The 26,195-nt window shown below is 56.1% G+C and overlaps 1 protein-coding gene across 1 annotated transcript; it reads left to right on the top strand.

Moving 5' to 3' along the window:
- The first annotated feature begins 3,162 nt into the window (after nucleotides 1-3,162).
- On the top strand, nucleotides 3,163-25,187 carry UNC5B (unc-5 homolog B (C. elegans)). Its single transcript, XM_008586631.1, has 18 exons — nucleotides 3,163-3,264; nucleotides 4,920-4,970; nucleotides 5,467-5,743; nucleotides 10,426-10,569; nucleotides 11,024-11,127; nucleotides 12,399-12,579; nucleotides 13,315-13,482; nucleotides 14,275-14,439; nucleotides 14,654-14,686; nucleotides 16,609-16,803; nucleotides 17,069-17,458; nucleotides 18,108-18,195; nucleotides 19,002-19,170; nucleotides 19,309-19,542; nucleotides 21,404-21,553; nucleotides 22,153-22,317; nucleotides 23,130-23,311; nucleotides 24,368-25,187. The coding sequence occupies exons 1-18, from the start codon at nucleotides 3,163-3,165 to the stop codon at nucleotides 24,531-24,533; spliced, it is 2,964 nt and encodes a 987-aa protein (XP_008584853.1). The 3' UTR covers nucleotides 24,534-25,187.
- Nucleotides 25,188-26,195: the final 1,008 nt, after the last annotated feature.

Genomic DNA, 26,195 nt, shown 5'->3' with positions numbered 1-26,195 from the left:
TGCCCAGGCCCTGCTCCTCCCAGATGGCACCTGTCCTGGACACTGTGAAGGGGCGGGGAGGACACCAGGGAGGAGGTGGTGTGCTCCCTGCCCTCCAGGAGCAGCTGCCAAAACTGCCAAGGAGACTTCGAGCTGCCCAACTCAAAATATACTTTCCAGAAGCAGGGGGGTGCCCATCAGACTCCACCCTGGTCACCTCACCTCCTTGCATTTTAGGTGGGTTGTGAGCAAAATGGGACTTGTCCGTAAGGAAGCCAGGATGGAGGTGAAGTGCTACAAATTTGTGTCTTGCAGAGAATATTCGAAAGAAAAACAGAAGGCCAGGGAGGGCGGCCTGCTCCTCCAGAGACTGGGGCTGTCGTGGGAAGAGGAAGAGCAGTGCTTGGTATGACCGCCAAGGTTAGAATTATAGCAAAGGCTGGCACCTCGGACAGCAAATTGCAGCTGACAGTAAAGAGGCCTTTTCTGCTAGGTCCGTCCAAAGTAGACCCTGGCTGAGAAATGCCGTGGTGAGCTCCCCAACCCTGGAGGAACGTGAGTCAGGGTGGGACAGGGAATGGATGGGGGTGTTGGATGAGACGGCCCTTTAGGTAGCCTCCGTAGAGACCTCATATGGGCAGGTGAAGGTAAATTAGAAGTGAGGGGTGAATGCGCCCACAGGAGGATCACGAGGCGCTGGTGGTCATTGTGATCTGAGGCCTGGGTGGGTGGCCTTGGGTGTGGCTGAGAGAGCCCAGCAGCAAATGGTTCCTCCTCCTCCTCCCCTGGGTTCCACACACACTCCACCTTTCAGCAACCATCTGTGCCAGGTTTTTGGGCCAGGAATAGCAATGGCAAGAAAAGTGACCCTACTTTAAGCAAATTTGCTTTGTGAGGAAAAACTGTACTCAACAGGACACTTTCACACATGAACAGATTCCCCACAAGGGATCTTAAAATCTCAGAGTGTTCAAGCCAGAATAGAGCTGGAGAAATTGGCTTCACCAAAGTTCCTCGTTTTCCAGGTGGCGACTCAAAGGCCACACGGCCCCTGTCAGTCCCCAGCTGAGACGCAAACCCGGGGCTCCTGGGCTCCTGAGCTCGGCGATTTTCTTTTTCTGCGCTGGACCACCTTGTCACTAACACCTGTGCACGCTGTGTTCTCTTTCATATCTTCTTCTTGGCATATCTGGACCATTCCGTATGTGGCTTTAAAGGCAGGTTGCATTTTTACAACTTAGGCCCAAATGAGTGCCACTATTAGAACAAAACACTTTATGTGGGAAATTTTCCTGCCAGCAGGAAACCCAGATCCGGCCTGGCTGAGGCAAGGTCTCTCCCAGGGGAACCCTGCTCGGGTGTTTTATTCTCCTGTAAAGATGGAGCCAGCTGGGAGGGTTACAGCAGTGCTGGGGGTGAGGGACAGGGGACCAAGAGATGTGGCTTCCAGCCTGGCTCCTCCCATTGGCCAGGTGACCCTCGATGTCCCTCGATGTCCCTCGATGCCCCATGTCTTCATCTGTAAAATGGGGAGATAATCCCCACCCTAGGGTTGTGAGGAGGAAATAAGGGGGAATGTTTGTAGAACCTGGCACATAGTGTATGTGAATGCCAACTTCCAGTTCAGAAGGCAGATGCTGGCATTACGTCACCCGAATTGCTCCCCAGTTCTGCTACTTACCACTTCACAGCCCTGCACCAGTTTCTCAAACACGTTTGGTCTCAGTTTCCTCATCTGTAAAAATGGTACCTCACTCACAGGGCTGTGGTTCCCAAACTGTGTGCCGAGTCACCCCAGGGTACTACAGCAGACTCACGGGTGCTGTGGGATATTTTTAATCTTCGAGGGAAAAAGCAATCCTGGACGGCTGTCAGATACTGCTCTGACTACTGGCTCAAGGTAGCTCACGGTTTCAACATGATATCACTCTACTTTCCTTCATTTGGCGCTGTATCTTTGCAAAGCTGGGATTTGGGCATTTTGGAGTACCCCGTGACAAACAACGAGGGGGGCGGTGTCCACTCTGATCCCAAGGTTTGAGAAGTTGTGCGGTGCCTGAGGGGTGTGCACATCCCCATCAGTAAGTCATCGTGGCTGTTTAGGAGTGGAATAAAAATAGTCTTTTTCTTCCAATGTACATGTAGTATTTTCCCAAGCAGCTGCTAAGTTTTTCGGATGCAAATAATTATGAAACCATTTGGATTTAACTACTTAATAGCTTCTTAACTGTTAGGAATTTATTTTTGGCCTTGGGATACCATGAAAAAATTACTGACACAAAAGAGCAAAAAAGTTTGGGCATCTTTGTCTAGGGTTATCGTGGGGCTCGCTGAGATCACAGGAAACATCCTCTAAACAGCACTTGGTAGAGTAACACCCAGGAACCTGACACTCCACTATTCTCCCTCCAGGGTGGCACCCACAGGGCTTGGCTCAGGTTGCCCTCAATTGGACCATCTGCCGAGCCTCCCCCAGACACCAGGGGACAAGGAGAAGTTAGAGCTCGACACAGGCCCTGGCACCACCCCCTCCACACACCCCCACACACCCCTGTATTTAATTCGCATCCCTGTGCACCTGCTGCGTGTGGCCAGCACAGAGTCCACCCATGGTGCCTCCAGAACACCTGGGTTGTGGGGATGTTGGCAAGGGACAACAGCTACATCGAGAGCCAGCCGTGCTGCCATAAGGAGAGGGACCAAGGGGGTCGTGGCCTTGTCCCTGCCGAGGCCAGAGATGAATCTTTACATGAGGGCTGAAGGAGCAGCGGGTGGGAAGGGCAGGGCTGTGGGGCCCCAGACATAGGCCACCATGCTAATGGCTGGCTAGCATTTGCTTTCCTCAGTCGTGTCTGCGCCCGCTTTATAAATGAGCCGCATTAGGGTTATAAAACAGAGTCGTAAATACAGCCTGCAGCGCTGCAGAGAGTAGGGGCAGCCATTACCTGGGGGCTGTGGCAGCATGGTTACAAGTTAGGGACGAGCATGTGACGTGCACCCATGGGCTACCATGCACCTTCTCTGTGGCCACAACGCACCCCAGGAGGGTGGCCGGGTGCCCCCATTTCATCGATGAGCTGCCTGAGGCCAGTAAGGGGCAGGTGCAGAACTGGGGGAATCTGAGTCTAAAGTCTGACCTCTGGGGCAGACTCATTACACCCCAGGGGCTGAGACGGGGACAAGATGCTGGTGGTAAGAGGTGGGCACGGAGCCCAGCAGGCTCTCTGCTGCCCAGATGCCCCCACCCATGGCTCCATCCTGCTTTCCCCAGAGCTGCCCAGCCTGGTAGGGAGGCCACAGTGGCTCTCTGAGGGTAGGCACAGTGACCACCTCTCAGGCCACTGGAAATTGATGTCCATCTCCCTTGGGTGTGACCAGGTCACTGTGTCATCTCCCATCAACCCCTTAAGCTCTCAGACCCTAGGGGGCTGCCAATGTGCCTACAGAGACATGTCCCCCTGCCTGGCAGAGGGAAAGGGGTGTGGGGGAGCCCTACTGTCCTCAGAAATACTCTGTGCTGTTCCCAGGTTAGCGGCCCTCTAGCCAGATGGCCTTGGTCAAGTCACTGGCCCCACTTGGATGGTTTCAGTGTCCTCAGCTTTGAGGCAAGAAGGATGGTCCCAGCCTTGCAGGGCGCCCTCTTCGACAGGAGAGCCCTGTAAACTACAGAGTCCTGGCCAGTGTCAGGTTGCTATTAGGATTCTCAGGTGTGGGGACACCCATAATGTTACGGGGCTACATCAGTGCTAGGCAGTGTGGAGTCCTGGGCAACATCCCAAACACTAATGTCTGTTTCTTGGGTTCAAACCTTGGCTCTGCCTCTGGCTAGCTGTGTGACCTTGGGCAAGTTGCTTAACCTTTCTGAGCCTCAGTTTTCCTATCTGTAAAACGGGGACTAATAGAACATACCTCACAGGGTCGTAGTAAGAATTAGATAAGTTAATAACTATGTAAAGTGCTGGAAACACAGTACCTGAAGCTAGGTGAGCATCAGTTGTGATTTCAACAGAGCAACACGTACCTAAGGCGTGCCAGGCCCCTCCTAGGCATTCGTGTGTGTCTATCTCATGTGATCGTCAAAGCAGCCCAGAGGGAGATCAGGAGTGTCCACCTCTCTGCCCTCTTCTGAGATGGAGGAATGAGGTCGGAATTACACTCTCCCTGGGTCACACAGAACTTGCTGGATGGAGCTGGATTTATACCCAATCTCGCCGGCTTCCCCTTCACTCTCCCAGGCCAACCCCATCCCCGAAATACACACACACACACACACACACACACACAGAACCCAAGGCCTAGAGCCAGGAGCCACTGATAATCCATGCATTTTTCTCCCAAAGCCACCCCAGTCTTAGCAGGGTCACCTGGTCTGCAAAGAGAAAACCCAGCCATGTATGTTTGGTTCATTCTGCTCTTGGAAAGCCCATGTCCCTGGCCCTTCTGCCTGTGGGGGCTCCCTAGGGCCCAGTTGGCCTCCTGGACTGGAGAGCAAATGCGTGCTCCTAGGGCTGGGCAGACATGCACACCACACCTTCGTTCAGCATGTCCTCTGGAGCAGTTAGCAGAGGAGGACATGCCCCCACGGCTGTCCCTGGCCACTTAATCAGTTGGCATTTGGCGTTGGAAAGTCAATTTTCCTGAGTGGATCGTAAACCAATTGCCTGGCCTGGCCCAGTTTCCCTCCCTCTCACGCTGGTGTGGCCGGGCCCCTCCCTTCCTGTTTGTCTCACCTCCTGAGGTGCTGTTCTTTCCAGGGTGACAGGCAGGCGGGAGGGCCAGGGTTTCCACTCGGCCCCCTTTAGGGGAGGAGATTGCCGCGGGCTCGGCCTTGCTGGGTTCCCTGTAGTTTCCTCATCCGTAGTGCTGAGGGTGTGGATTTTTGGCTGCTGCGGGAGAGGCTAAGGGCTGGGAGGAGGTCTCCCTCCACACTGCCTCCACAGCCCTCTGCTGAGACCTTGGGCTTCCTGGAGGAGGAGGCCTGCAGGGGCCAAGTACCAGGGAGCCAGGCCTGGTGCAGCCGCCCCCAACCCACCCCATACTCCTGTGGGCCCTGGCTCATCTCTGCGCTTAAGTGGGCCTGGCTGGCTGGGGCTGCAAAGGGCAACCGTGGCTTCAGGGCAGAGCCAGCCTGGTTTGAGCTCCAGCCACAGCTCTTTTCCCAGCCCACCTTGTACTGTGGCATCACCCTGGGAAACTGGAGGGAGACCAGGCAGGGCCAGTGCAGGGGACACTGGGGAGGGCCGAAAGGGTGTCCTTGCCCTGACAGATCGCCTCTTCTCTCTGGGCCTCCCTGACTTCTGCATCTGTAAAAGAGCATCACAGAGCTGGACCAGCTCTAAAGCCCAGCTTCTTAAAAGCAGGGCAGGAAGGGGAAACTGAGGCCTCAGGAGTGCCAGACATTGCTCAGATCACAAAGCATGTTCTCAGTAGGTCTCCAGCTGCCCGCCCTCTGCCTCTCCGGCCTTTTCTCTCCATGGTGGCCCCCAGGGTAGGCGAGGGGTTCCACAGGGCCTCACGCACGTGTCCACTCCCTCTACAGGCACTGATGCCGGCAACGAGGAGCTGCCCCACTCCTTCCCGTCCGCGCCGGCCGAGCCGCTGCCCCACTTCCTGCAGGAGCCGCAGGACGCCTACATCGTGAAGAACAAGCCGGTGGAGCTGCGCTGCCGCGCCTTCCCTGCCACGCAGATCTACTTCAAGTGCAACGGCGAGTGGGTCAGCCAGAACGACCACGTCACACAGGAGGGTCGGGACGAGGCCACCGGTGAGCCCGCCCCCCTCGCCCGGGCTCCCCAGGACACCCCAGGCCCAGGGATGCAGGGGGACAACTGATCCTGGGTGGGCTATGTCCCGGGTTCCATGTGAGACTTCACACAGCCATGGGACACTTCTCGGCCTCAGTTTCCCCTCTGGGGTTCACCAGGGACCAGTATTTCCCCAAGTATTAGCGATGTGTCCCAGCCTGACTTTAGGTGACCATTTGCCACGACATTGGATAGCGCCGAATTCCTGGCTGAGTGCTTGTTCCTCCTCCGTTTGCTTTCCATCCTCCGCTGTGTCAGGGCACAGGCTGCAGCCGCGAGCTGGGGCTCGCAAGTGCTCCCAACACTGGCCGGTCCCCATGTTTAACAGAGGCGGGGCCGCTGTCCCACAGCCCTGGCGCCCCATGGCACCAAACCAGAGTCAGTACCGTCACTGTCTTCACAGGTCCTTCTGCTTGTGGAAAGTGACACTGTTTTCCATTCCCAATAATGATGTGACATTCCCTATAAAGAAATACACTGTTTTAGGTTTAAAAAAAAAAAAAAAAGAGGTGGATAATGTCATATAAATAATCATGCAGGCGGTGCCGGAATGGAGCCCACATCCCGAGGGAGACAGAAGAGCGGCTGAGACTAGGAAACAGGGAGGCGGTGCGGGTCCGCTCCTGAGATGTGTGCGGGGTCCCGGGTGCCCCCGGGCACGTGGAGGCCCCAGGTGCTCACGTCTTCCAGAAACTGGGCCTGCCTGCGGGCTGTACCTGAGTCTGAGTGGGGGGATGGCCTGTCCCAGGGCTTAGGACAGGGAGGCAGGGCCACCACCCCTGGTCGCCCGATGGATGGTGGCTCGGGAACGCCGGCCGACCCAGGGCTCAGGTGGCTCCCAGGCTCCAGGAGCCTGTCTTGTTTGTTTTGTTTTCAGCATCTTTTCCCCGATTCTTTCTCAGCCCTCTCTTCTGTCCACCGCTGGCCTCTCCCCTGTCGCCCCGTCTCTCTCTCTGACTTTTCCTTTTGTGTTTGCGTCTCTCTTGCTCTCTCTCCCACCTCCTCCCCTGTCTTTCCGTCTTCCTCTCTGTCTCACCCTGTGTCTCTCCGCTGACATTTCTCTCTCACTCTCTGTCTTTCTCCCTCCATCAGTTTCTATTTTGCCATGAAAAGCTCACAGATTTCAAAACTATCCAGACTCAAAACCATATCCTGAATGTACTTAAGGCCACTGAACACTTAAAAATGGTTAAAATGGGAAGTTTTATGTTATGTGTATTTTACCATGATTTTATCTTATTTTTATTTTTTATTTAATGTTTAGGTAGAAAATTATTTTCTCAACATACAAAAGAAGGTAAACATCACAAATCGAATTTAAAGTCAACTGATAAGGAACAAATTTAACACAGAAAGATGAACATCCTTAATGCGTAAAGAACTCTTAAAAATGAATTAGAAGGGCCGGCCCGGTGGCGCACTGGATAGTGTGCCGCTTGGGAAGTGTGGCGGCGCTCCCGCCCGAGGGTTCGGATCCCACATACAGACCGGTTCCCGCTCACTGGCTGAGCGAGGCGCGGGAGCAACGCCGAGGGTTGCAATCCCGTTGCCAGTTCCCGGTCCAGTACGGGGGCAACACTGAGGGTTGCGATCCGTTGCCAGACACGGAAAAAAGACAAAAGACAAAAAAAAAAATGAATTAGAAAAATCTTAACAGAGATTTGGTGAAGGACAAGTCACACACCCCCAAAGAAACACGCATGACTAATAAATCCATTCTAGAATGTTCTTGCGGGCAGAGGCGGTGGCCCACGGCCCCTGCCTCAGGACCCTGGGTGTGCTCTGTTGCTTGCCTAGATTTTTTTCCACAATTTAAAAATAATTTTTAAAAAATAGGTTTGGAATCCCATTCTCACCCTAAATCTAAAAATAAAAAAGAAATTTTTTAAGGAAAAAGAAAGCGACCCCATATTTCCATAATTGCCAGACATCAGATATCCTCATTCTCTGGCTGTGTGACCCTGGGGAAGTCACAAAACCTCTCTGAGCCCCAGTCAGTTTCTCTCTCTCTGTAAACTGGGATGTTAACAGAAGGTTCTGGTAAGGGTGGAACAAGGCAGTGCACGTGCAGCACTGAGCAGGGTGCCAGGACTCAGCAGGCTCTCGATAAACGCCTGCTTCCTCTGTCCCCTTTCTGGCTTTTTTCTGGCCTCTTTTTCTCTCTGTCTCACCACCAGTCCTTCCTTTTCTGTCCCCCAGCCCCCTCCGGCCTGTGTCAGAGGTTAGCCATGGGGTTCCAGCAGAGCACAGGAACAGTGTGCCTGTAGGGGCCCCTCACAGATGATTAGTAATAGTAATAATAACCCTGTGATTATTAGTAATAGTAACAGCATGGCTCTTACTCCCTGCCACCACGCACACAGGCCCTGCCAGCCCTAGAAATTGGGGCAGTGTTGTCCCTATTAGCTGCCTATAATGGACAGTGATCCAGCAGGCCCTCCCTGGCAGCAGCAGGGACTGGTTCCACTTCACCCTTCTGCTTTTCACCTCCCATCCTCCCTGGCACTCTCTGAGGCCCTGAAAACACAGAGGAGGACAGCCGTGGGCCAGGAGAGGTGGGCATGGGCTCACCAACCAGCTCATGCCAGGTTGGGGCAGGCAGCCCAGCCCTGGGTGTCCTGGCCCAGGCCCCGTCTGCCTCAGCCACCATGCTTGGGAGGGCAACCTGGTGCTGGGGCCCACATCCAGGAGACCAGAGGCGCCCGTCCTTGTCTTCTCTGAGTTTCCATGATTGCTGGGGACCATGGGCAACATGCCAAGCCTCACTGAGTGACAGTTTCCCACTGTCTAACTGTTGGGTGCTGCTGAAACCTTGAATGGATGGCCCCCTTGAAAGAGACCACTCTTCCAGGTTCACAGCCTGGTGAATACCGGGCAGGGGCCCTGCTGCCCAGACCACACAGCATTGATGGTAAAGCCGGCACTCCAGGCAGCCACTGCAGGCAGACAGAGCCACCCACCCACCCCTGAAGCAGCTTCTTCCTCCAATGGCAAACCCCTGCCATTTAAATCCCTGGCCATTAGGTCCTCACAGTCTGGGCTCCCAATACAAGGCCCCCCACCACCACACCCCTGCTGATGTGGGAGAGTTACGGCAGCGACTTCACTGGGAGAAGTCCAGAGAGGCATTGTGTGTTAGGACATAGAGCTCTAACCTGGGCAAGATACCAGACAGCTGATCTCTGCTCTGCAGGCAGCCTGCTGGGAGGCTTTGGGCCTGCCACTTACCCCCTCTGGGTCTCAGTTTCTCCTAATGTAAAAAGGAAGGGGCCGGCTAAGATCCAGATGACTTGCCAGAGTAAATTTGTGTCCGCCTAGGCTGGGTGCTGTAGCAGAGTAATCACTATGATTCATTTAGAGTTTACCCTGAGTGTGTTCCTATGATAAGGGAACTCAGGTTCAGAGAGGCTAGGTAACTTGGCCAAGGTCACACAGCTGGGGAGTGAGGATGGGGCCAAGATTCAACCTGTCCAGCCATCTGTCTACCATGCCACGATACCACAATGAGTACAGTCCTGTCCTCAAGGGGCTTAACAACCCATGTGCCATGAGAGAATGAGATAGGACACATCACAGCAAGGAGAAGCAGCTTTAGGAATTCTTAGACAGTCAGGAAGGCTTCCTGGAGGAGGAGTCCGCACAGTCCTCCCACAGCCTTTGGGGAGGGCTTCAGATGGGTGCCCTAATCCAGGTGGGTCCACTCCTTTCCTGGGCACAGAGGGCTTTGTCAAGGGAGGTTGGCAGGAGATGAAGTGATCCCCCCATGTAGGCTGGTAGATCCCGTTACCCAGGGAGGCCCCACAAGCTCCTGAGAAGCCACCAGGGAGAGGCTGGCGTCACAGCTGTGCCGCATGTTCCCTTCAGATACGTGCTGAGGCCCTTTCTGTGCCAGGCCCTGGGCCCCAGCAACAAACAGGACAAAGCCCCTCATTCTCCTGCAGGAGAAAGATGATTAACACATGAACACATCTAAATAACGTGGTCCCAATAGGGTCTCTACGAGAAGATCAGTCTGGGTAGAGGAATGGTAACGGCACAAATGTCCAGAGCAGTGGTGGGAGGGCCAAATGGCACTCTGTGAGCGGGTGGGAGTGGGCATGGGGGGGGGACTTTGTTCTGGAAGTGAAGCCAAGCCAAAAGCTGGCAGATGAAAGAGCCCCAGGCAGGACACCAATGTGCAAGGGCCCTGTGACTAGCAGAGCCCAGGGAACATGAGGGGCTGGAAGATGCCCAGTGAGACCACAGTGGGGTGGGGAAGGTGTATCACAACGCGGCTACAGAGTCACTCGGGGGGTAGTCCCTGCAGGCCACACAGAGGATCTGGGTCTTTATGCTGCGGGAACTGGAGATATGCTGGGGGAATGACACATCGTGGTGCATTCTGAAGTGCTCACGCTAGCTGCTGGGTGGAAAGTGGATCGGAGGGGCAGAGGGCTGTGTCAGCCATTGCAGCGTCCAGGCGGGTGGCGATGGCAGCTTGGGCCAGGGTGGAGGCAGAGGAGATGAGAGGAAGCAATAGAAATGAGAGGCACTTTGGCAACAGAGCCAACAGGACTCAGCGTGGCAGGGAGGGATGTCAAGTTCGGGTGACTTGTGCCTCACATCCCTAGACCTGCCCTGATGGCATCTCTCCTCTTCCCAGGCCTGCGGGTGCGAGAGGTTCAGATCGAGGTATCGCGGCAGCAGGTGGAGGAGCTCTTTGGGCTGGAGGATTACTGGTGCCAGTGTGTGGCCTGGAGCTCCGCGGGCACCACCAAAAGTCGCCGGGCCTATGTCCGCATCGCCTGTACGCCACCCTGATGCTCCCACCACATCCCCTGGGGTCCCCTCCCCTTTCTCTTCCCACAGCCGTGGGAGCCTCCTATAGCATCCCTGGCTGAAGTTGCCCACCCCAGAAACATCTGGGCACACAGATGCCAGCTCAGAAGAGGATTCCTAGACCTAGAAGCTGGGCCACCTCTGGCTCCAAGATTTCAAACAGCCCTTTTTGACTTTCTGCATAAGAAACCTAACAGCTTTCTCACCCATCCTGGGCCACTATGTACTTATGATCCCAGGGTCAGGAACCCTTACTCCACCTAGTGAGACCCCTCCTTAGAAGACGAAATGCCCCAGGTGAAGGCCAGGTGTCCCATGAACAGTCCTCTGGTGCGCACTGCCACCTAGTGGTGACAGCAGGGCACATCAGGATTCAATCCTGCCCCTACCTGACTGTGCTTCGTGATCCTCACTTCTCCCAGATTTACGCAAGAACTTCGATCAGGAGCCTTTGGGCAAGGAGGTGCCCCTAGACCACGAGGTTCTTCTGCAATGCCGCCCGCCGGAGGGGGTGCCTGTGGCTGAGGTGAGCAGGATGGAGGGAACACTGGGCATGGTGGAGGCCAGCCAGGCAAGGTTTCACCGCCAGCCACCCTGCCACAGCCTCCCAGAACTCTCCCCATGTCACAGATGGGGAGGTTGGGGCTTGGGACAGAAAAGGGAACTGCCACCTCTGCAGAACACAGCACATGCAGTTCCCAGCTGGGCCCTCCATAGGTGTGACCCTCCAGATGGGTAGAGCTAAGGCAGGAACCCCGAGGGCTCCTCGGGTAGACCCCAGCTTCAGCCTCCCCTGCCCCCACCCAGGACCCAAGGCCCCAGCTTTATGGACACCAAAGGGTCTCATAATGTATGTGTCTGAGTATGTACTTGCACCACAAGCTGAGGATCCCTTCCCCTCCTCACCTGTCCCCTCCCACCACCCCTGCTGTGTTCCAGACATGTCTCCACTGCCCATTCCTGTCCCTGCACTGGTGGTCCAGAAATTAGAGCTGGGCATGGGGGAGCATGTCAGCTTTGCCCCGGGGCCCCAGTAGAACAGGAAGTTGGAGAAGACAGGCCTCCAGCTCAGGATCAGCCCTGTCTGACCCCAAAACTAATCACGAATCACTTAGCTTCCCTGCAGCCCGTGCCCACATCTGGACAACAGGCTGTGCACACACCCTGTGTGATAGCTGCTGCTCCAGTGGTTCCCACATGTGCTGGACACTCGGCACGGTGGCCTTCACAGCAGCCCTGCAAGGTGGATCTTGTCCCATCTTGTAGCTGGGAAACAGCTCTGGGAGGGGTTATGTGGCCACCTAGGGTGAGGCAGCTGGTGAGTGGTAAAGCTAGGATTTGAGGCCAGGGACAGTGCTCCTAATCACCTGTCAGGCCTCTCACCCTGGCTGACAGAGCCGGTCTGAGGAGTTAATGAGGAAATCAGTACTGCCAGCTAACACCAGTTCAAGACTTACTCTGAGCAAGGCACTGCTCAGCACCTTCCACCAACCAGCTCGTGTGATCCTCCCAACAGCCCTGTGGGGCAGATGTCATTCGCTTCCCATCCTATAGTGGGTGAGATTGAGGCCTTGAGTAGTAAGTTCCCTCCCAAGACCACGTGGGGCTGTGTAGTGCCTAGCATGGTGTTCAGCCCTGTGGAGGTCCTGCCTCACCAAGTCACCACCCGGCGTGGACCCACATAGAACTGCTGCTCTGTTGACAGTCAGAACGCCTTTTCCCCTCTATAGTGGGCCCACTCCTGGGACACAGCAAGTGGGCTCTGAGCCTTCACTGCCCCCAATCCTGCGCCTGCAGGTGGAATGGCTCAAGAACGAGGACGTCATTGACCCCACGCAGGACACCAACTTCCTGCTCACCATCGACCACAACCTCATCATCCGCCAGGCCCGCCTATCAGATACGGCCAACTACACCTGTGTGGCCAAGAACATCGTGGCCAAGCGCCGGAGCACCACTGCCACGGTCATCGTCTATGGTGCGGGCTACTCTGGGGTGGGGGGTGGGAGGAGAGGGCCTGGGGCTCCATGTAGCACCGACCTGGCTCTACCCAGGAGGCCAGCAGGACCCCTGAACAGGTGGAGAGAATGCAGCCCAGGGAGGAGCGATGACTTGACCAAGGTCACACAGCAAAATCAGTGGCCAAGTTGGGCATTTCTGGGTCGCCAGCCAGGAGCACTCCCCACTTCTCAAGACCCCTTGCCTATCTCTGAAAAAGACCCACTGCTCTCCAAATCAGAGAGCTGAGATGGGGCCCAGTCAGTATCCCCATACCTCAGCCCATTGTCCTAGCAGAGTTAGGGACCAATGCCCAGGCCTGTAAGCTGTTCTCTGCTACCCCTTGGGTCCCATGGGTTGGAGGGGCAAAGCCACAGCCAAGGTGACTTTAGTGTTATACAAACAGCCTTGTGCTCGGTGCCAGCACCAAGCCGAGTCCCAGGTCCCCCATCACTCACAGGGTGACCCTAGGTAAGTGTCAGCTCTCTCTGGACATTCATTTGCCGTTGTACAATGGGGTGAGGAACAGAGTGACCTTCCGGGTCCCTCTGGTGCTGATGGTTGCAACATGCCTGCCTGGTGGGATCTAAGTCCCCAGCCCTGTGGGCAGGCGGGCTCTAACTAGGGAGGGCCCAGCCTCAGCAAATGGGCCTCATCAGAGTGGGAGATGGGTCTCAGAGCCAGGCCAACCACGTGACGGCTGCCACCCTTGCAGTGAATGGGGGCTGGTCCAGCTGGGCAGAGTGGTCACCCTGCTCCAACCGCTGTGGCCGAGGCTGGCAGAAGCGCACACGGACCTGCACCAACCCTGCCCCACTCAACGGAGGTGCCTTCTGTGAGGGCCAGGCCTTCCAGAAGACCGCCTGCACCACCGTGTGCCCAGGTAAGGGTCACTGGCCAGGTGGCACCCTGCCATGCCCACCCCACCTCAAACCCTATCCCTGCCTACTGTGGTGTGCCAGAGTCAGGATCGCCATTCCCTCCCGGCATGGGAAGCAGAAGGTGCCTGTCCCGGGGCCCACAGCGGGCTGAGTGGCTGGACTAGATGCTCTGACCTCTGACCTCTTGCTCTGCCCTGGGCTGCTGGGTAGATGGAGACAGAGGCTCTGAGCTGTAGTCTGAAGGGTGGGCTCTTTTCCCTGACCCTCTAGCCTGGGTTCTGCCCTCCAAGCCAAGGGTTTTCAGTGTCACCCCTAGGCCAGTGTCCCAGGCTGCCCGGGGCCCAGGAGAGCCTTCTGCACCTGTTCAGACACACTTTGGCCACGGACCCATTTCCTATTGACAGTCCTCTTCCCTTTTGTCTTCCTCTTACTCTCTGTGTCCCCACCTGCTCGTCTGTCCTTGCACATCTGGATATGTCCTCTTCCTGTGGTTGCGTGTTTGTATGAATGGTGTGGTGTTTTATACTCTGGGTTTGTATCTTTGTGTGTGCAATTGTGCCCGGTGCTGTGTCTCTGTGAATGACCTTGTGCATCTACTTCTGTTCTCTTGTCCACTGCTGCATCTGCCTGTTCACTGGTGTGGGGCTGTGTGGATATGGTGTGGATTTCTCTGTATGGCCTGCGTGGGTCGGGGCCTCTTTCCCTGCCACGGTGTGCACGCGTGCATGTGTGTGGTGCTGCGTCCTGCGTGTGTCACTGTGTGTGCGGCGTTCCTGCGTGCTGTGCTCCCACAGTGGATGGGGCGTGGACGGAGTGGAGCAAGTGGTCAGCCTGTAGCACCGAGTGTGCCCACTGGCGCAGCCGCGAGTGCATGGCGCCCCCGCCCCAGAACGGAGGCCGTGACTGCAGTGGGACACTGCTCGACTCCAAGAACTGCACCGACGGGCTGTGCATGCAAAGTGAGTCCTCGGGAAGGCGGGGCCCTGGGGTGGGGACTCTGGAGCCAGGTAAAGGACCCTCCACAGCCCAGCGCCAGCCTCAGTGCCCGGCCTGCAGTGGAGTGGCCCTCAGCTTCCATGTCCGTCCTCTCATCCACACCATCTCCCCATCGACTTCTCTGCCACCTTTCCCTATCACCTGTGTCATTGTCTTTCCCTTTATTTCCCTCGACAGATAAGAAAACTCTAAGTGATCCCAACAGCCACCGTAAGTCCCATTTCATGGCTGTCCTCTTTCCTCTGGGGGATCCCGGGTTCTCCTTGGCTGGCTTTTCCCGGGTATGGGGTGCAGGGCAGGGAGAGTTGAAGCTGCCCCCCATGCTAGTACCCTACAGGGTCCCCCTGCACCCCACACTGCATGTGTCTGCGTCCTCTATCGCAGACAGACAGGCAGACCCTTGGCTGTCAGAAAGGCTCTAGGACACCCTGCTGACCCTCCTGTTACAGGAGAGGAAACTGCCTCTCAGAGAGAAGAAGGGACTTGCTCAGCACCCAGCCAGGAAGTAGCAGAGCCAGGATATGGTTCTGGCCCAAATGTTTTTGTGGCCAAAGCTGAGGCTCTTCATGCTGTGTCCTCAGCCTTCCTCTCTGGGACAGGGCCGGGGACAGTGCAACACCTGCCTACCCAGTGCCCCTCTCTGTGCCCCAGCAGCTGGACCAAGCCTCCCAAGTTATCTGTGCTGCCCGCTACCCTGCGCCCTCCTGCCCCGAGGGCCCGCACTGCCACCGCAGTAACGGCAGAGCAGTAAAGCCACTTTGTCAGATTGGCCTGTGGTAATTGAACCACAATTCCCAAGTTATTCTGGAATCAGAAAATCAGCAGTGAGGCCCTGGGCCCAGCTTGCAGGGGGCCTGGCTGGTGACTGATTAGAGCATAAATCACTGGGCAGGTGGCCCCAGTGTCAGTGAGGACATTAGGAGGCAGAGCCAAGCCAGGGGAGCTGTTTCCCTGCTGAGCAAAGAGCCTCCAGAGAGGTGAGAGCCCAGCCCCGAGGGGCTTCTCTGGCTGCTCTCTTAGATGCCAGCGTCCTCGGGGGGTCCAGGGATGAGGGCTCCTGAGAAGAGGTAAAGGGCATAGGCAGATGTGGGCAGTGGGCAGACATCCAAGCTGAAAGCCATGCCCTGCCTTGCTGTAAGGCTCAGCTGGCCCCAAGGGCACAGGAGCTTGGGGGAGCCCAGGCAGGGGAAGCAGGCTGCCTCCCCAAGGGCCCCCCAGGGCAGGAGAGAGTGGCAGGTGCTTCCTGGAGCACCCACCAGAAGCAGGGGGAGGAGCCGCCACCTTGGCGGCTCCTGTCTTGACTCTGTGCTGTCCAGCAGGGCAGCCACCAGCCCCATGTGGCTATTTAAACTTATATTTAACTTAATTAACGTTAAACAGATTTTTAAATGCAGGGAAATGTGCCCCCGCCACGCTTCAGTTGTTCAGTAGCCACATGTGGCTAGTGGCTGTGTGTGGGACAGCACAGACACGGAACATTCCCACCGTCCTAGGAAGTTCTGTTGGAGGCCCTACTGTAGACTCCACCTCTCTGACCTTGACGCCTTCCTGCCTGGCCTTGTGCAGGTGTTTTATTTCCAGCTGTGCAGCAGCCTGCCTGGGAGAGGGAGGTGTAGCCACGGGCTGCCTCCCTGAGCCTTGTTCTTTCCTCCCTCCGCCCCATTGCTGTGCATCTCATTCCGATCCTCTGCTCCCCCCTTCCCCTCCACCTCCTCTCCCAACCTCAGAGCATGAATGGGGGAGGGGCTCACACTGGCAAAGGTTTCTGGGAGCCAGGACCTTGGGGCCTGTGGAAATCACTGCCGGCTTCGAGTGAGGTTCTGTAGGTTTAAGTCTCAGCTCTGATAGGACAGACTGTGACCCCAGTGACTCTGAACCACAGACCCATCTGCTCAGCAGTGAGCAAAGTTAACTCATGGGAGTGAACACTTTTGTTCTTTTCCCTCTCTTTGCCAGACTGGGAGGGAGCAGGGCAGGGGTTTTGAGGCCATTTTACTGATAGAGAGACTGACTCAGAGAAGCTCAATTCTTGCCTGAGGACACCAGCCTGTCGTGGCAGGGCTCAGACTAGAATTTAGCACAGTGCCAGTTCCCCAGGCCCTGGTCCTTACATGACGCTCCTGTCCCCACAGTCCTGGAGACCTCGGGGGACGTGGCGCTGTATGCAGGCCTCGTGGTGGCCATCTTCGTGGTTGTGGCAGTCCTCATGGTGGTAGGGGTGGTGGTGTACCGCCGCAACTGCCGCGACTTTGACACCGACATCACCGACTCATCCGCCGCCCTCACTGGTGGCTTCCACCCAGTGAACTTCAAGACTGCAAGGCCCAGTAAGGACCCAAGGACATCTGGGGTGGCGGGCATAGTTGGGGGCCCAGAGGGATGTGGTGGCAGTGGCCAGATCAGAGCTGGGGCTCTTGACTCCCCGGGGTTTTTCCAGAGTTTGCCCAAAGCTTCCTGAAGAGGGTGGTGATTGAGTCTTTTGCAGCTGGACATTTGTTGGGATTTTGTAACTGGAGTGCCCCTGGCAGCAGCAGGGACAGGACCGGGCCAGTGAGGCATGGCTGGGTCTGACTGCAGCTCTCACCCCTGCAGGCAACCCGCAGCTCCTGCACCCATCTGTGCCTCCTGACTTGACGGCCAGCGCTGGCATCTACCGTGGGCCCGTGTATGCCCTGCAGGACTCTGCCAACAAGATCCCTATGACCAACTCACCCCTGCTGGACCCCCTGCCCAATCTCAAGATCAAGGTCTACAGCTCCAGCACCACCAGCTCCGGGCCAGGCCTGCCTGACGGGGCCGACCTGCTGGGGGTCCTGCCATCTGGGACGTACCCTAGTGATTTCACCCAGGACGCCCACTTCCTCCACCTGCGCAGTGCCAGCCTCAGCTCCCAGCAGCTCCTGGGCCTGCCCCGAGACCCGGGGAGCAGTGTCAGTGGCACCTTTGGTTGCCTGGGCGGGAGGCTCAGCATCCCTGGCACAGGTGGGCCCCTGCCCTGCTTGCCCATCAGCCTGGCCTCAGCATGTCCTCTCTGGACAGCCCCAGCGCCCACCCAGCAGAAGATAGGACTTTCCTAGTCCCATTTCACAGATGGGGAAAGTGAGGCCTGGGGATAAGAAGTGACTGTAGAATCGAGAACTCTGCTTAGAAGGCTTGGGGTTCATGCCTGCCTGTGCCTTCACTAGGGCAGAGGAACCTAGGGCCAGCCCCTCTCTAAGCCTCAGTTTCTCCATCTGTTAAGTGGGGGAGAATAGCCCTATGTCATCCAACAAATGAGCCCTATCCTAGAGCTAGCAGCAGAAAGGGTGCCCATCATAGATTGCAAAGCCAGCAATTGACAGCTTCCCAACATCTTGCACTGAGCTAGGGGTGAAACTGGTACTGGGACCTTCAGATCCCAGACCAATGTCAGGGGCTCCTGTGTTACTGGACTAGCCAGCTGAGGTCAGTGGCCCAGCTTCCCCTATGCATTCGGTCCCTAGATGCTCTGTCCCCACCCCTGGCTGGTGACCACCTAGAGCTCAGGAAATGTCTTTCTCTGTCCCAAGCTGGAGCCAGCTCCCCATCCTCTGTTCTCCCAAGCTGCTGGACTCCCTCCAGCCTCTCCCTGCTGACCTCCCTCTCCCCCTAGGGGTCAGCCTGCTGGTGCCCAATGGAGCCATTCCCCAGGGCAAGTTCTACGAGATGTACCTTCTTATCAACAAGGCAGAAAACACCCTGTGAGTAGAGAGCCCAACCCCGGCCCCGCTGCCCCCGCCTCTTCCTCTCTCCCCTGCTGCCTGCCCACACCACGCTGGGCTCAAATGTGACCCTGCTAAGCCTGAGCCTTAGGCCAGAGGTAGGCCTTCAAGGAAAACGTTATCTTCCTGTGTCCAAGTTTATAACTTGCAAAACCAACACCACAAATCATAAAACTGAAAGTCAGTTAACAAACTGGCTGCAAGTATGGCAAAAGGCTAAATATCCTTACTCTGCAAAGAGGCTTTATAGACCAGTAAGAAAAACTGAATATCTTGGTATGAAAGTGGGCAAAGGATCTGAGCGAGTGATCCACACACGCGCTTTCTTACACACTCACACACACAATGGCCAGGAGGGCATGAGAAAGTGTGCAACCTAATTTTTAAAAAAACAATCTTGAGATATTGGGAGCTTTTTTGCTTAAGGAATTTTTTCGAAAATCAAAAGATTTTTTTTCAAACCTTAATGCCCTCATGGCATGCTGGCGGGAGTATAGATTGATACCAGCCTTCCGGAGGGCAATTGAGCAGCACCTATTGGTAACATTCCAAGAGTGCAGAACCTTTGAAAATTTGAGCAAAGAATTTCGAGCTATGAGAATGTTTCGGTATAATAGCAAAAATCTGGAAACAACCTCAAGGTTTATGCCATTTTCTCGGGGGATCCAGAGCCCAGAGTGGCAGAGACCTGCCCTTGGTGACCCGGGCCTCTGCAGAGTCTGTGCCCTTGCCGAGCTCCTGGGCTTCCCCTCACTCCTCCCTCCTGCCCTCCCTCCCGCCCCTAGCCCACTTTCAGAAGGTACCCAGACAGTATTGAGCCCCTCGGTGACCTGCGGGCCCACGGGCCTCCTACTGTGCCGCCCTGTCATCCTCACTGTGCCCCACTGTGCCGAAGTCAGCGCTGGCGACTGGATCTTCCAGCTCAAGACCCAGGCCCACCAGGGCCACTGGGAGGTGAGAGGCTGAGGCTGGGGGGCCAGCTCAGCAGCCCAAACCTGCCCCGGGAGGTCTTGTGGGGAGAGAAAGCCCCTTTCCTCTGGGCTCAGCCTGGATGACTATGATCTGTCTACTCTCCCCTGCTCTCCCCTGCAGGAGGTGGTGACTCTGGATGAGGAGACCCTAAACACCCCCTGCTACTGTCAGCTGGAGGCCAGGTCCTGCCACATCCTGTTGGACCAGCTGGGCACCTATGTGTTCACGGGCGAGTCCTATTCCCGCTCGGCAGTCAAGCGTCTCCAGCTGGCCGTCTTCGCCCCCGCCCTCTGCACCTCCCTGGAGTACAGCCTCAGGGTCTACTGCCTGGAGGACACACCCGTAGCACTGAAGGTAGGGCCAGGCCATGCACTGTGGCTGCGTCACCCCTGGCCGGCCAGCCAGCTGCCCAGTCCCTTCTAAGCACCCCTCCCCCAGCAGCAGCCGCATTCAGTCACTCATGCATCTCTCCAACACTGAAATGGCATCAGACCCCCAAGATATGAGATGAATCAGGCACAGGCTCTAGGTTAGAGGTGGAGACAGATGAGGCTTGCTGAGGGCTCTGATGGGGGTCAGCCAGAGGGCTGAGGGAGCAGCAGATGGGGAGGGGCTTGGGTTGGTGGGGAGGGGGTCTGAGAAGGCTGATCTTAGACCTAAGCCCCAGAGCGCAGGTAAGGAGTTCCCAGCAGAGGGAGGTGAAGGGCATTCCAGACAGAACAGCCTGTGCAAGGCGGGCGTGTAGTTCAGTGCGGCCTGAGCATATGTGGGGCGGGGGGTGTGGGAGGGCAGGAGACCCCGGCGGGGCTCAGCCTCCCAGGAGCCTTAGGGGCCCCGCTGAGGAATTTAGAATCCACCCAGTGAGAAGGGGGAGGGATCAGGAAGACACCTGTTCATGGGTGCTCTTTAGAGAGACCCTGCAGCTACACTGCAGGGCCGGAAAGACAGGAGGTGGAGAGGCCAGTTGGGAAGCTGGGGCTGGATCCTGGGCTGCAGGCAGCAGCAGCGGCCAGGAGGCGGGGGCCGGTCTCTGAACTTAGTCAGTAGAACGGACAGAACCAGTGACGGGTGGGATGGGCAAGGGGAGGGGTCTGGGCTGATCGCCGGGCCCCTGGCATATACAAAGGAATGAACAGTGGTGCCCCTGGCTGAGGGAGGGGCCGTGGCAGGTGGGCAGTGGTTGGGATGGGGAGGGAGGGTGGGGAGGGGATCAGAGTTTTAGCACCTAGAGCCTGATGGTATTAGTACCACCTGCTCCCACATGCCTCAAAGCCCTTGTCCGTTCCCTCCCTACCCTTCCCGCAGTTCCCAGGGCCTCTGTCTCATCCCAGATTCCCACTGGAAGAGTCCCAATGCTGGTCCTGTTTAAACCCCTTTCCCCCTCCATCCTTCCATCCTCCCCTTCCCAAAGCCTCGAGGTCCTTTCCTGTGGCTCCATGCCCACTCCTAGGCCGTGGTCCCTTCTAGCTCCTTTGTCTCCCTGTCTCATGTGGCTTGTCCCAAACTCCACATTGAAGACTGATGCAACGTGGACGAAAAGGCCCCATGGGGAAGTGAGTGTCTCCTGCTGGAATCACACTGGCCTGAAATTCCAGGAGGTCCAGAGTGGGTGGAGGCTCCTGGGAAATGCTCTTGCAGCCTGGACGTCTTGGTACTGGGGCGTTGGCTCATGTCCAGCTTTGGCCAGAGAATGGTGCGGAGATCAAGCAGGAAGTTGACACGCTTTGGCCCAGTAGCTTCTTTGTTTATTCAGCTCTCCATCAACGTATCCATTCGTCCCTCCCCCCATTTTTCTATTTATCTCACCATGTACCCATTCAGTCGACAGCCCGTATGTCCATCCAATCATCACCCATCCGTCCGTTTATTTATATTTTCCATCTATCCTATTCCTAACCCATCCATTTGTATATCCATGTGTATACCCATCTGTCTGCCTTTCTGTCTAGCCATCCGTCTATCCATCCATCCATCTTTCAGTCCATCTATCCATCCAGTCATCTGTAAATGCATTTATCCATCCATCTGTCCTACTGTCTGTTTATCCATCCATTTTTCTGTCCACCCACTCATCTGTCCACTCCGTAAGCTTCCATGAGCACCTGCCGGATGCCCAGCCCTGTGCTCAGATGGGTCTCTGCAACCCGGCTTGCAGCAGAAAAGGGCCCATTGGCCAAACATGACGGGCTCCCTTCTCATTGCCCCCGGCCCACAGGAGGTGCTGGAGCTGGAGCGGACTCTGGGCGGCTACCTGGTGGAGGAACCAAAACCCCTGCTGTTCAAGGACAGTTACCACAACCTGCGCCTCTCCCTCCATGACATCCCCCATGCCCACTGGAGGAGCAAGCTGCTGGCCAAGTACCAGGTGAGGGCTGGGTTGAAGGAGAGAGCGGGGAGCTGGGGATGGGGGTACCACTTAGGGGGCTGCCCAAGGAAGACCGTTTCCCCCTCCCAGGCCCAGGCCCTGCCTCTTCCCTCTGTCCTGCAGCCTTGCCCCTCCCTGGTGTCTCTGTCATTGCCATCTATGTCTCCCTCCTCGCCCCCCCCGCCATCTCCATGCTCCCAGCCATCCTCAGGCACATCCCCACATTCAGTGCCATTGACAGCCACGCTCACACTTCTGCCTTATCCCACATGCCCACACACAGACACCTGTATCCGTCATTCTCAAAGAGGCCTTCCGTCTGTATGAGTGTGCATCCTCTGCCCCACCCCCTGCTGTGTGACACCATTGAATCCTTCCCAGCCCGAGACACAAAGAGGGCCTGACACAGATGCACCAGGCCAGCTTCGGGGCCCTTGACCAGTTCTTCTTCCTCTGTCCATCTGTGCAGAGGCTGATCTGCCCCCTGAAGGTCTGGGCCCTCCTTGAGGCTGGCCCCATCACCCACTTCCACCTCCATCCCCTGTGAGGCCAGGGCAGGCTAACCTCGCCTGCTTGGCCCTGACCCCCTCCTCCTGCAGGAGATCCCCTTCTATCACATTTGGAGTGGCAGCCAGAAGGCCCTGCACTGCACTTTCACCCTGGAGAGGCACAGCTTGGCCTCCACGGAGTTCACCTGCAAGATCTGCGTGCGGCAGGTAGAAGGGGAGGGCCAGATATTCCAGCTGCACACCACGCTGGCAGAGGTAAGGGCCAGAGGACACCTCTGTGGGGCTGGGGGCTGCAGTACACAGATTCCTATGCTCCCCGCTTATCTGGGTGGAAATGCCATCTCCCATAAAGACACCACCCAAGTCTGAGCATGGATTTGGTCATTTTTAGCTAAAAATTGCATTTATTGAGTGCCACTCCTATGCTTGTTGTGTACCCGGTGACATACATTGTCTCACTGAATCTTCATGACCACTGGGAGACAGATAAGACAGATATGATCCCCACGTGGGAGATGAGAAAGTCAGCTTTAGGGAGGGCAGGTATCTGCACACAGTCACGGCAGGGGCAAGACCAGATCTGAACCCAGGTCGATGCAAGGACCAAGCCTGTGGCTCTCTACCACCATAAACCCAGATTGAGGCTTAAAAACCTAGACCACCCAGACAATGCTAGATCCTCCTTTCAGTGCATAAAGAGCACTAGATGTAGGTCTGGACCCAGCTCTGACACAAACTTGGCATGTGACCATGGGCAAGTCACTTGCCTTTCTAGACTTTATCTTCCACGCATGTAAAAATGCATCTACGTGGGTTAGGCTTTGGCTGAGGCTCCTCGGGCTTCCTAATCTGAGGCTGCATCCGCATTTTCCTGGGGCGGTGGGTTCACATGGTGCACCCCCTGAGGGCCTGGAGGCGGACCTGCAACCCTTGTCCTTGGGGACTGGCCCTTGGGGGAGAAGACACTAGCCTGAGCAACTGGAGCCTGCCCAGAGTAGGAGGGGCAGGAGTCTGGAGGGGCAGATGCTCAGGAATGTGCTTCTCACTCTTGCCCCCTGCCCTTCCAGACACCTGCTGGCTCCCTGGATGCCCTCTGCTCTGCCCCCAGCAATGCCATCACTACCCAGCTGGGACCCTACGCCTTCAAGATCCCGCTCTCCATCCGCCAGAAGATATGCAACAGCCTCGACGCCCCCAACTCGCGGGGCAATGACTGGCGGCTATTGGCACAGAAGCTCTCCATGGACCGGTGAGTGTCAGGCCTGCCCCAGCCAAACCCCGGCCCACCCCCACCTCCCTTCCTCGAGCCTAGCAGGGTCAGTGTGCAGGCATCCTGACAGGCCATGGCCAACTCCCAGCTCACTGCCCACTTGCCACCATTTGCAGCAGATCAGGGGCTCAGGCATGGCTGTGCTAAGTCCGAGAATACTCTTACTTTGAGGAGCGTCATCTCAGAGCACTGGTCTGAGAGCCAGGCAGGCTCTAAGTGACTGCCCTGCTATCCTCCCTTGGCACGGAAATAAAGGTCCACCTGCCATCTCATGGGATGACTGTGATAAAGAATCACATAAGGCTGGGACACCAGCTAGATGTGATACCATAAGCACACTAGTGGCCCGGGACAGAGCAGGTGCCCTGGAAATGCCTGCTGAGTAACAGAATACACCTTGGGGTCAAAACTCTTTTGGAGAACTTCAAATATTGGATAAATTACAATGGCAATAATAGTAATATTATACTTACTGAAAAAGTGTTTAATCAACCTGCATTGAGCAGATGCTATGAACAAGACATCTTGCTAGAAATGGGTAGGATTTACGAAGATGGCTGAGGCTTTGTTCCTACTCTCAGGAGAGTTCATGGGGCAAGATCAGTCAGGGAATGAAGGTGAGAGGAGGACAAGGACGGGAGAGAACGGCGTGCTGGGCTGCGACAGTCTCTCTTGGTGCCAGCATCTTTCAGTGATAATGATGATGATGATGAATGATTATAAAGAACAAGATTGTTACATCCTGGAGAGATTGTTACATGCTTGACCTTTACTTTAGATGATCTGGGATCTTATCTGCAACGTTGGGAGGTGACTGGCATCATTCCCATTTTAGAGATGAGGAACTGAGGCTGAGAGAGTTGCATTGATTTGCCAAGGCCACACAGCCTGCAAACAGAGGAGCTGGGATTCAGACCCAGGACTGTGGGACCCCAGAGACCAGTCTTCCCAATTCCCTGTGCTCCCTCCACCCCAAGCTCTTGGGAAGTGCTGAGCATTCGGGGAGCCCAGTGCCCTTATCTTCCCCTCCACCAGGTACCTGAATTACTTTGCCACCAAAGCGAGCCCCACCGGCGTAATCCTGGACCTCTGGGAAGCTCTGCAGCAGGATGACGGGGACCTCAACAGCCTGGCGAGTGCCTTGGAGGAGATGGGCAAGAGTGAGATGCTGGTGGCCATGGCCACCGACGGAGACTGCTGAGCCACCTGGCACCGCAGCTGGCGGGGACTGGCAGGAGGCAGGTGCAGGGAGGCCTGGGGCAGCCTCCTTACGGGGACATTTGGCCTCCATTGCCACCTGGCTCACAGCTGGAGTCGCCCCCACTCCTCCCTTTTCCCCAACCCCCAGACCATGACCAGCCTTAGAAAAGTCCATGTACTCTGTTGTTGAGGGCCCAAGGCAGGAATCCTTCTGCATCCCCTGCTGTCTCTCCTGGTGGCCTCAGACCTCCGTGTGGGACTCGGGATGGGGCCAAGGCCTCTGGAGGCAGTCGAGGGGCAAGGAGGGGCCTCGCCCCACCCCCACCCTCCCGCCCTCAGCCCCATGACTTTGGGTTCCGTCGGTTTCAGTTCCGTTCTTCATTTTCTTCCTGTTACTCTTTCTCCTCCCTAAGCCCCCTTCTGCTTTCACTCCCTTTTCCTCTTTGAAGAGTCAAGTACTTTTCAGACAAACTGCTTTCTCCCACGCAAAAGCAAAAAGGAAAAGGAACGAAAGAAAGAAAGTGTCAGCCTGCTAGTGAGGCTCAAAGAAGACAAACACCAAAACCACAAGGGAAAAGAAAAACCCAGTTTCTTAGGAAACGCAAATTATTTATTATCCAGATATTTGGATAAGTCCTTTTTAAGAAAAAAAAAAACCCACAAAAAAATAGAAAACTCTTTTCTTGAGTGTGGATGAGAGTGGGTGTGCTCATGGTTCTGGCCAGGAGTGTGAGTGTGAGTGAGTGAGTATGAGAGTGTGTGTGTGAGTGTGTGTGTGTGTGTGTGTGTGCGCGCGCGTGCGTGTCTGTGTGTGTGAATCAGGGAGAGACTGAACAGGGGATACTTAGCTGCTAGTGAATCCATCTTGGACTAAGTTCTGACAAGGCCTCGGTCTCCCCAGTTGTGCAGGGAATAGGTCAGACTGGTTTTAGTCATGGTACCAAGTTTTCTCTAAAATCTTAAGCAGACACCAAATCCATAAAGCAAAGAAGCTTGTGAGGGTTGGAGTAGGTGGAGTCCTCTCTCCCGACAGCCCCAGGCAGACACCCCTCAGCTCCTCTGGGCTCCTGGGAATCCAGATTAAGAGGCCCTGGGATGGAAAATGTAGGTGAGCCAGGCCAGCTGTGAGCCAGGGAGAATTGTCTGGTCTGGTCCTGGCCTGGTGGCTCCTAGAGAGGGGCTATATGTAGCTCAGAAGTGGGGCTCAAGCAGAGATAAGTAGGGGAGGAGAGGCCTCCATGGACACCTCTCCTGAGGGGCTGGGAGCTTTACCCCCAGGGTGGGGCCAGCCACGGCACCCCTATCCCCACACCACCCAGGTGGGTTATAGAAGGCTGGCACACCCAGGAATCCAAAATCCAGCCTCAGTTTCTCCTATAAAACAGAAGAAATGGATAAGAGGGCCTCTCTAGCTGCAGAAACCTGTGCTTACTCCCCAGCCTCGGTGCGGCTTTAGGAGCTTGTGAGCAGTCAGCCCACACGTGGGAGGTGCAGGTGGTGGCCTGGCTGAGCTTTACACACCGGGAGGGGAGGGGGACAGTGGAAAGCTATTTTCCCACCTCTGATCTCCACAGGCGCCTCCTTTAACCCCCTTCTCCCCCACTCTCTGCAGTGTGGGAGAACTAGAAGTAACCTTTCTGAATGGGCAGGGTTGCCAAGGCGA

The sequence above is a fragment of the Galeopterus variegatus genome, unplaced genomic scaffold, assembly GCF_000696425.1.
Source record: "Galeopterus variegatus unplaced genomic scaffold, G_variegatus-3.0.2 Scaffold4055, whole genome shotgun sequence".
Taxonomy (NCBI): domain Eukaryota; kingdom Metazoa; phylum Chordata; class Mammalia; order Dermoptera; family Cynocephalidae; genus Galeopterus; species Galeopterus variegatus.
Note: the sequence above shows the minus strand (reverse complement) of the source record. Positions and strands in the feature narration are given on the sequence as shown.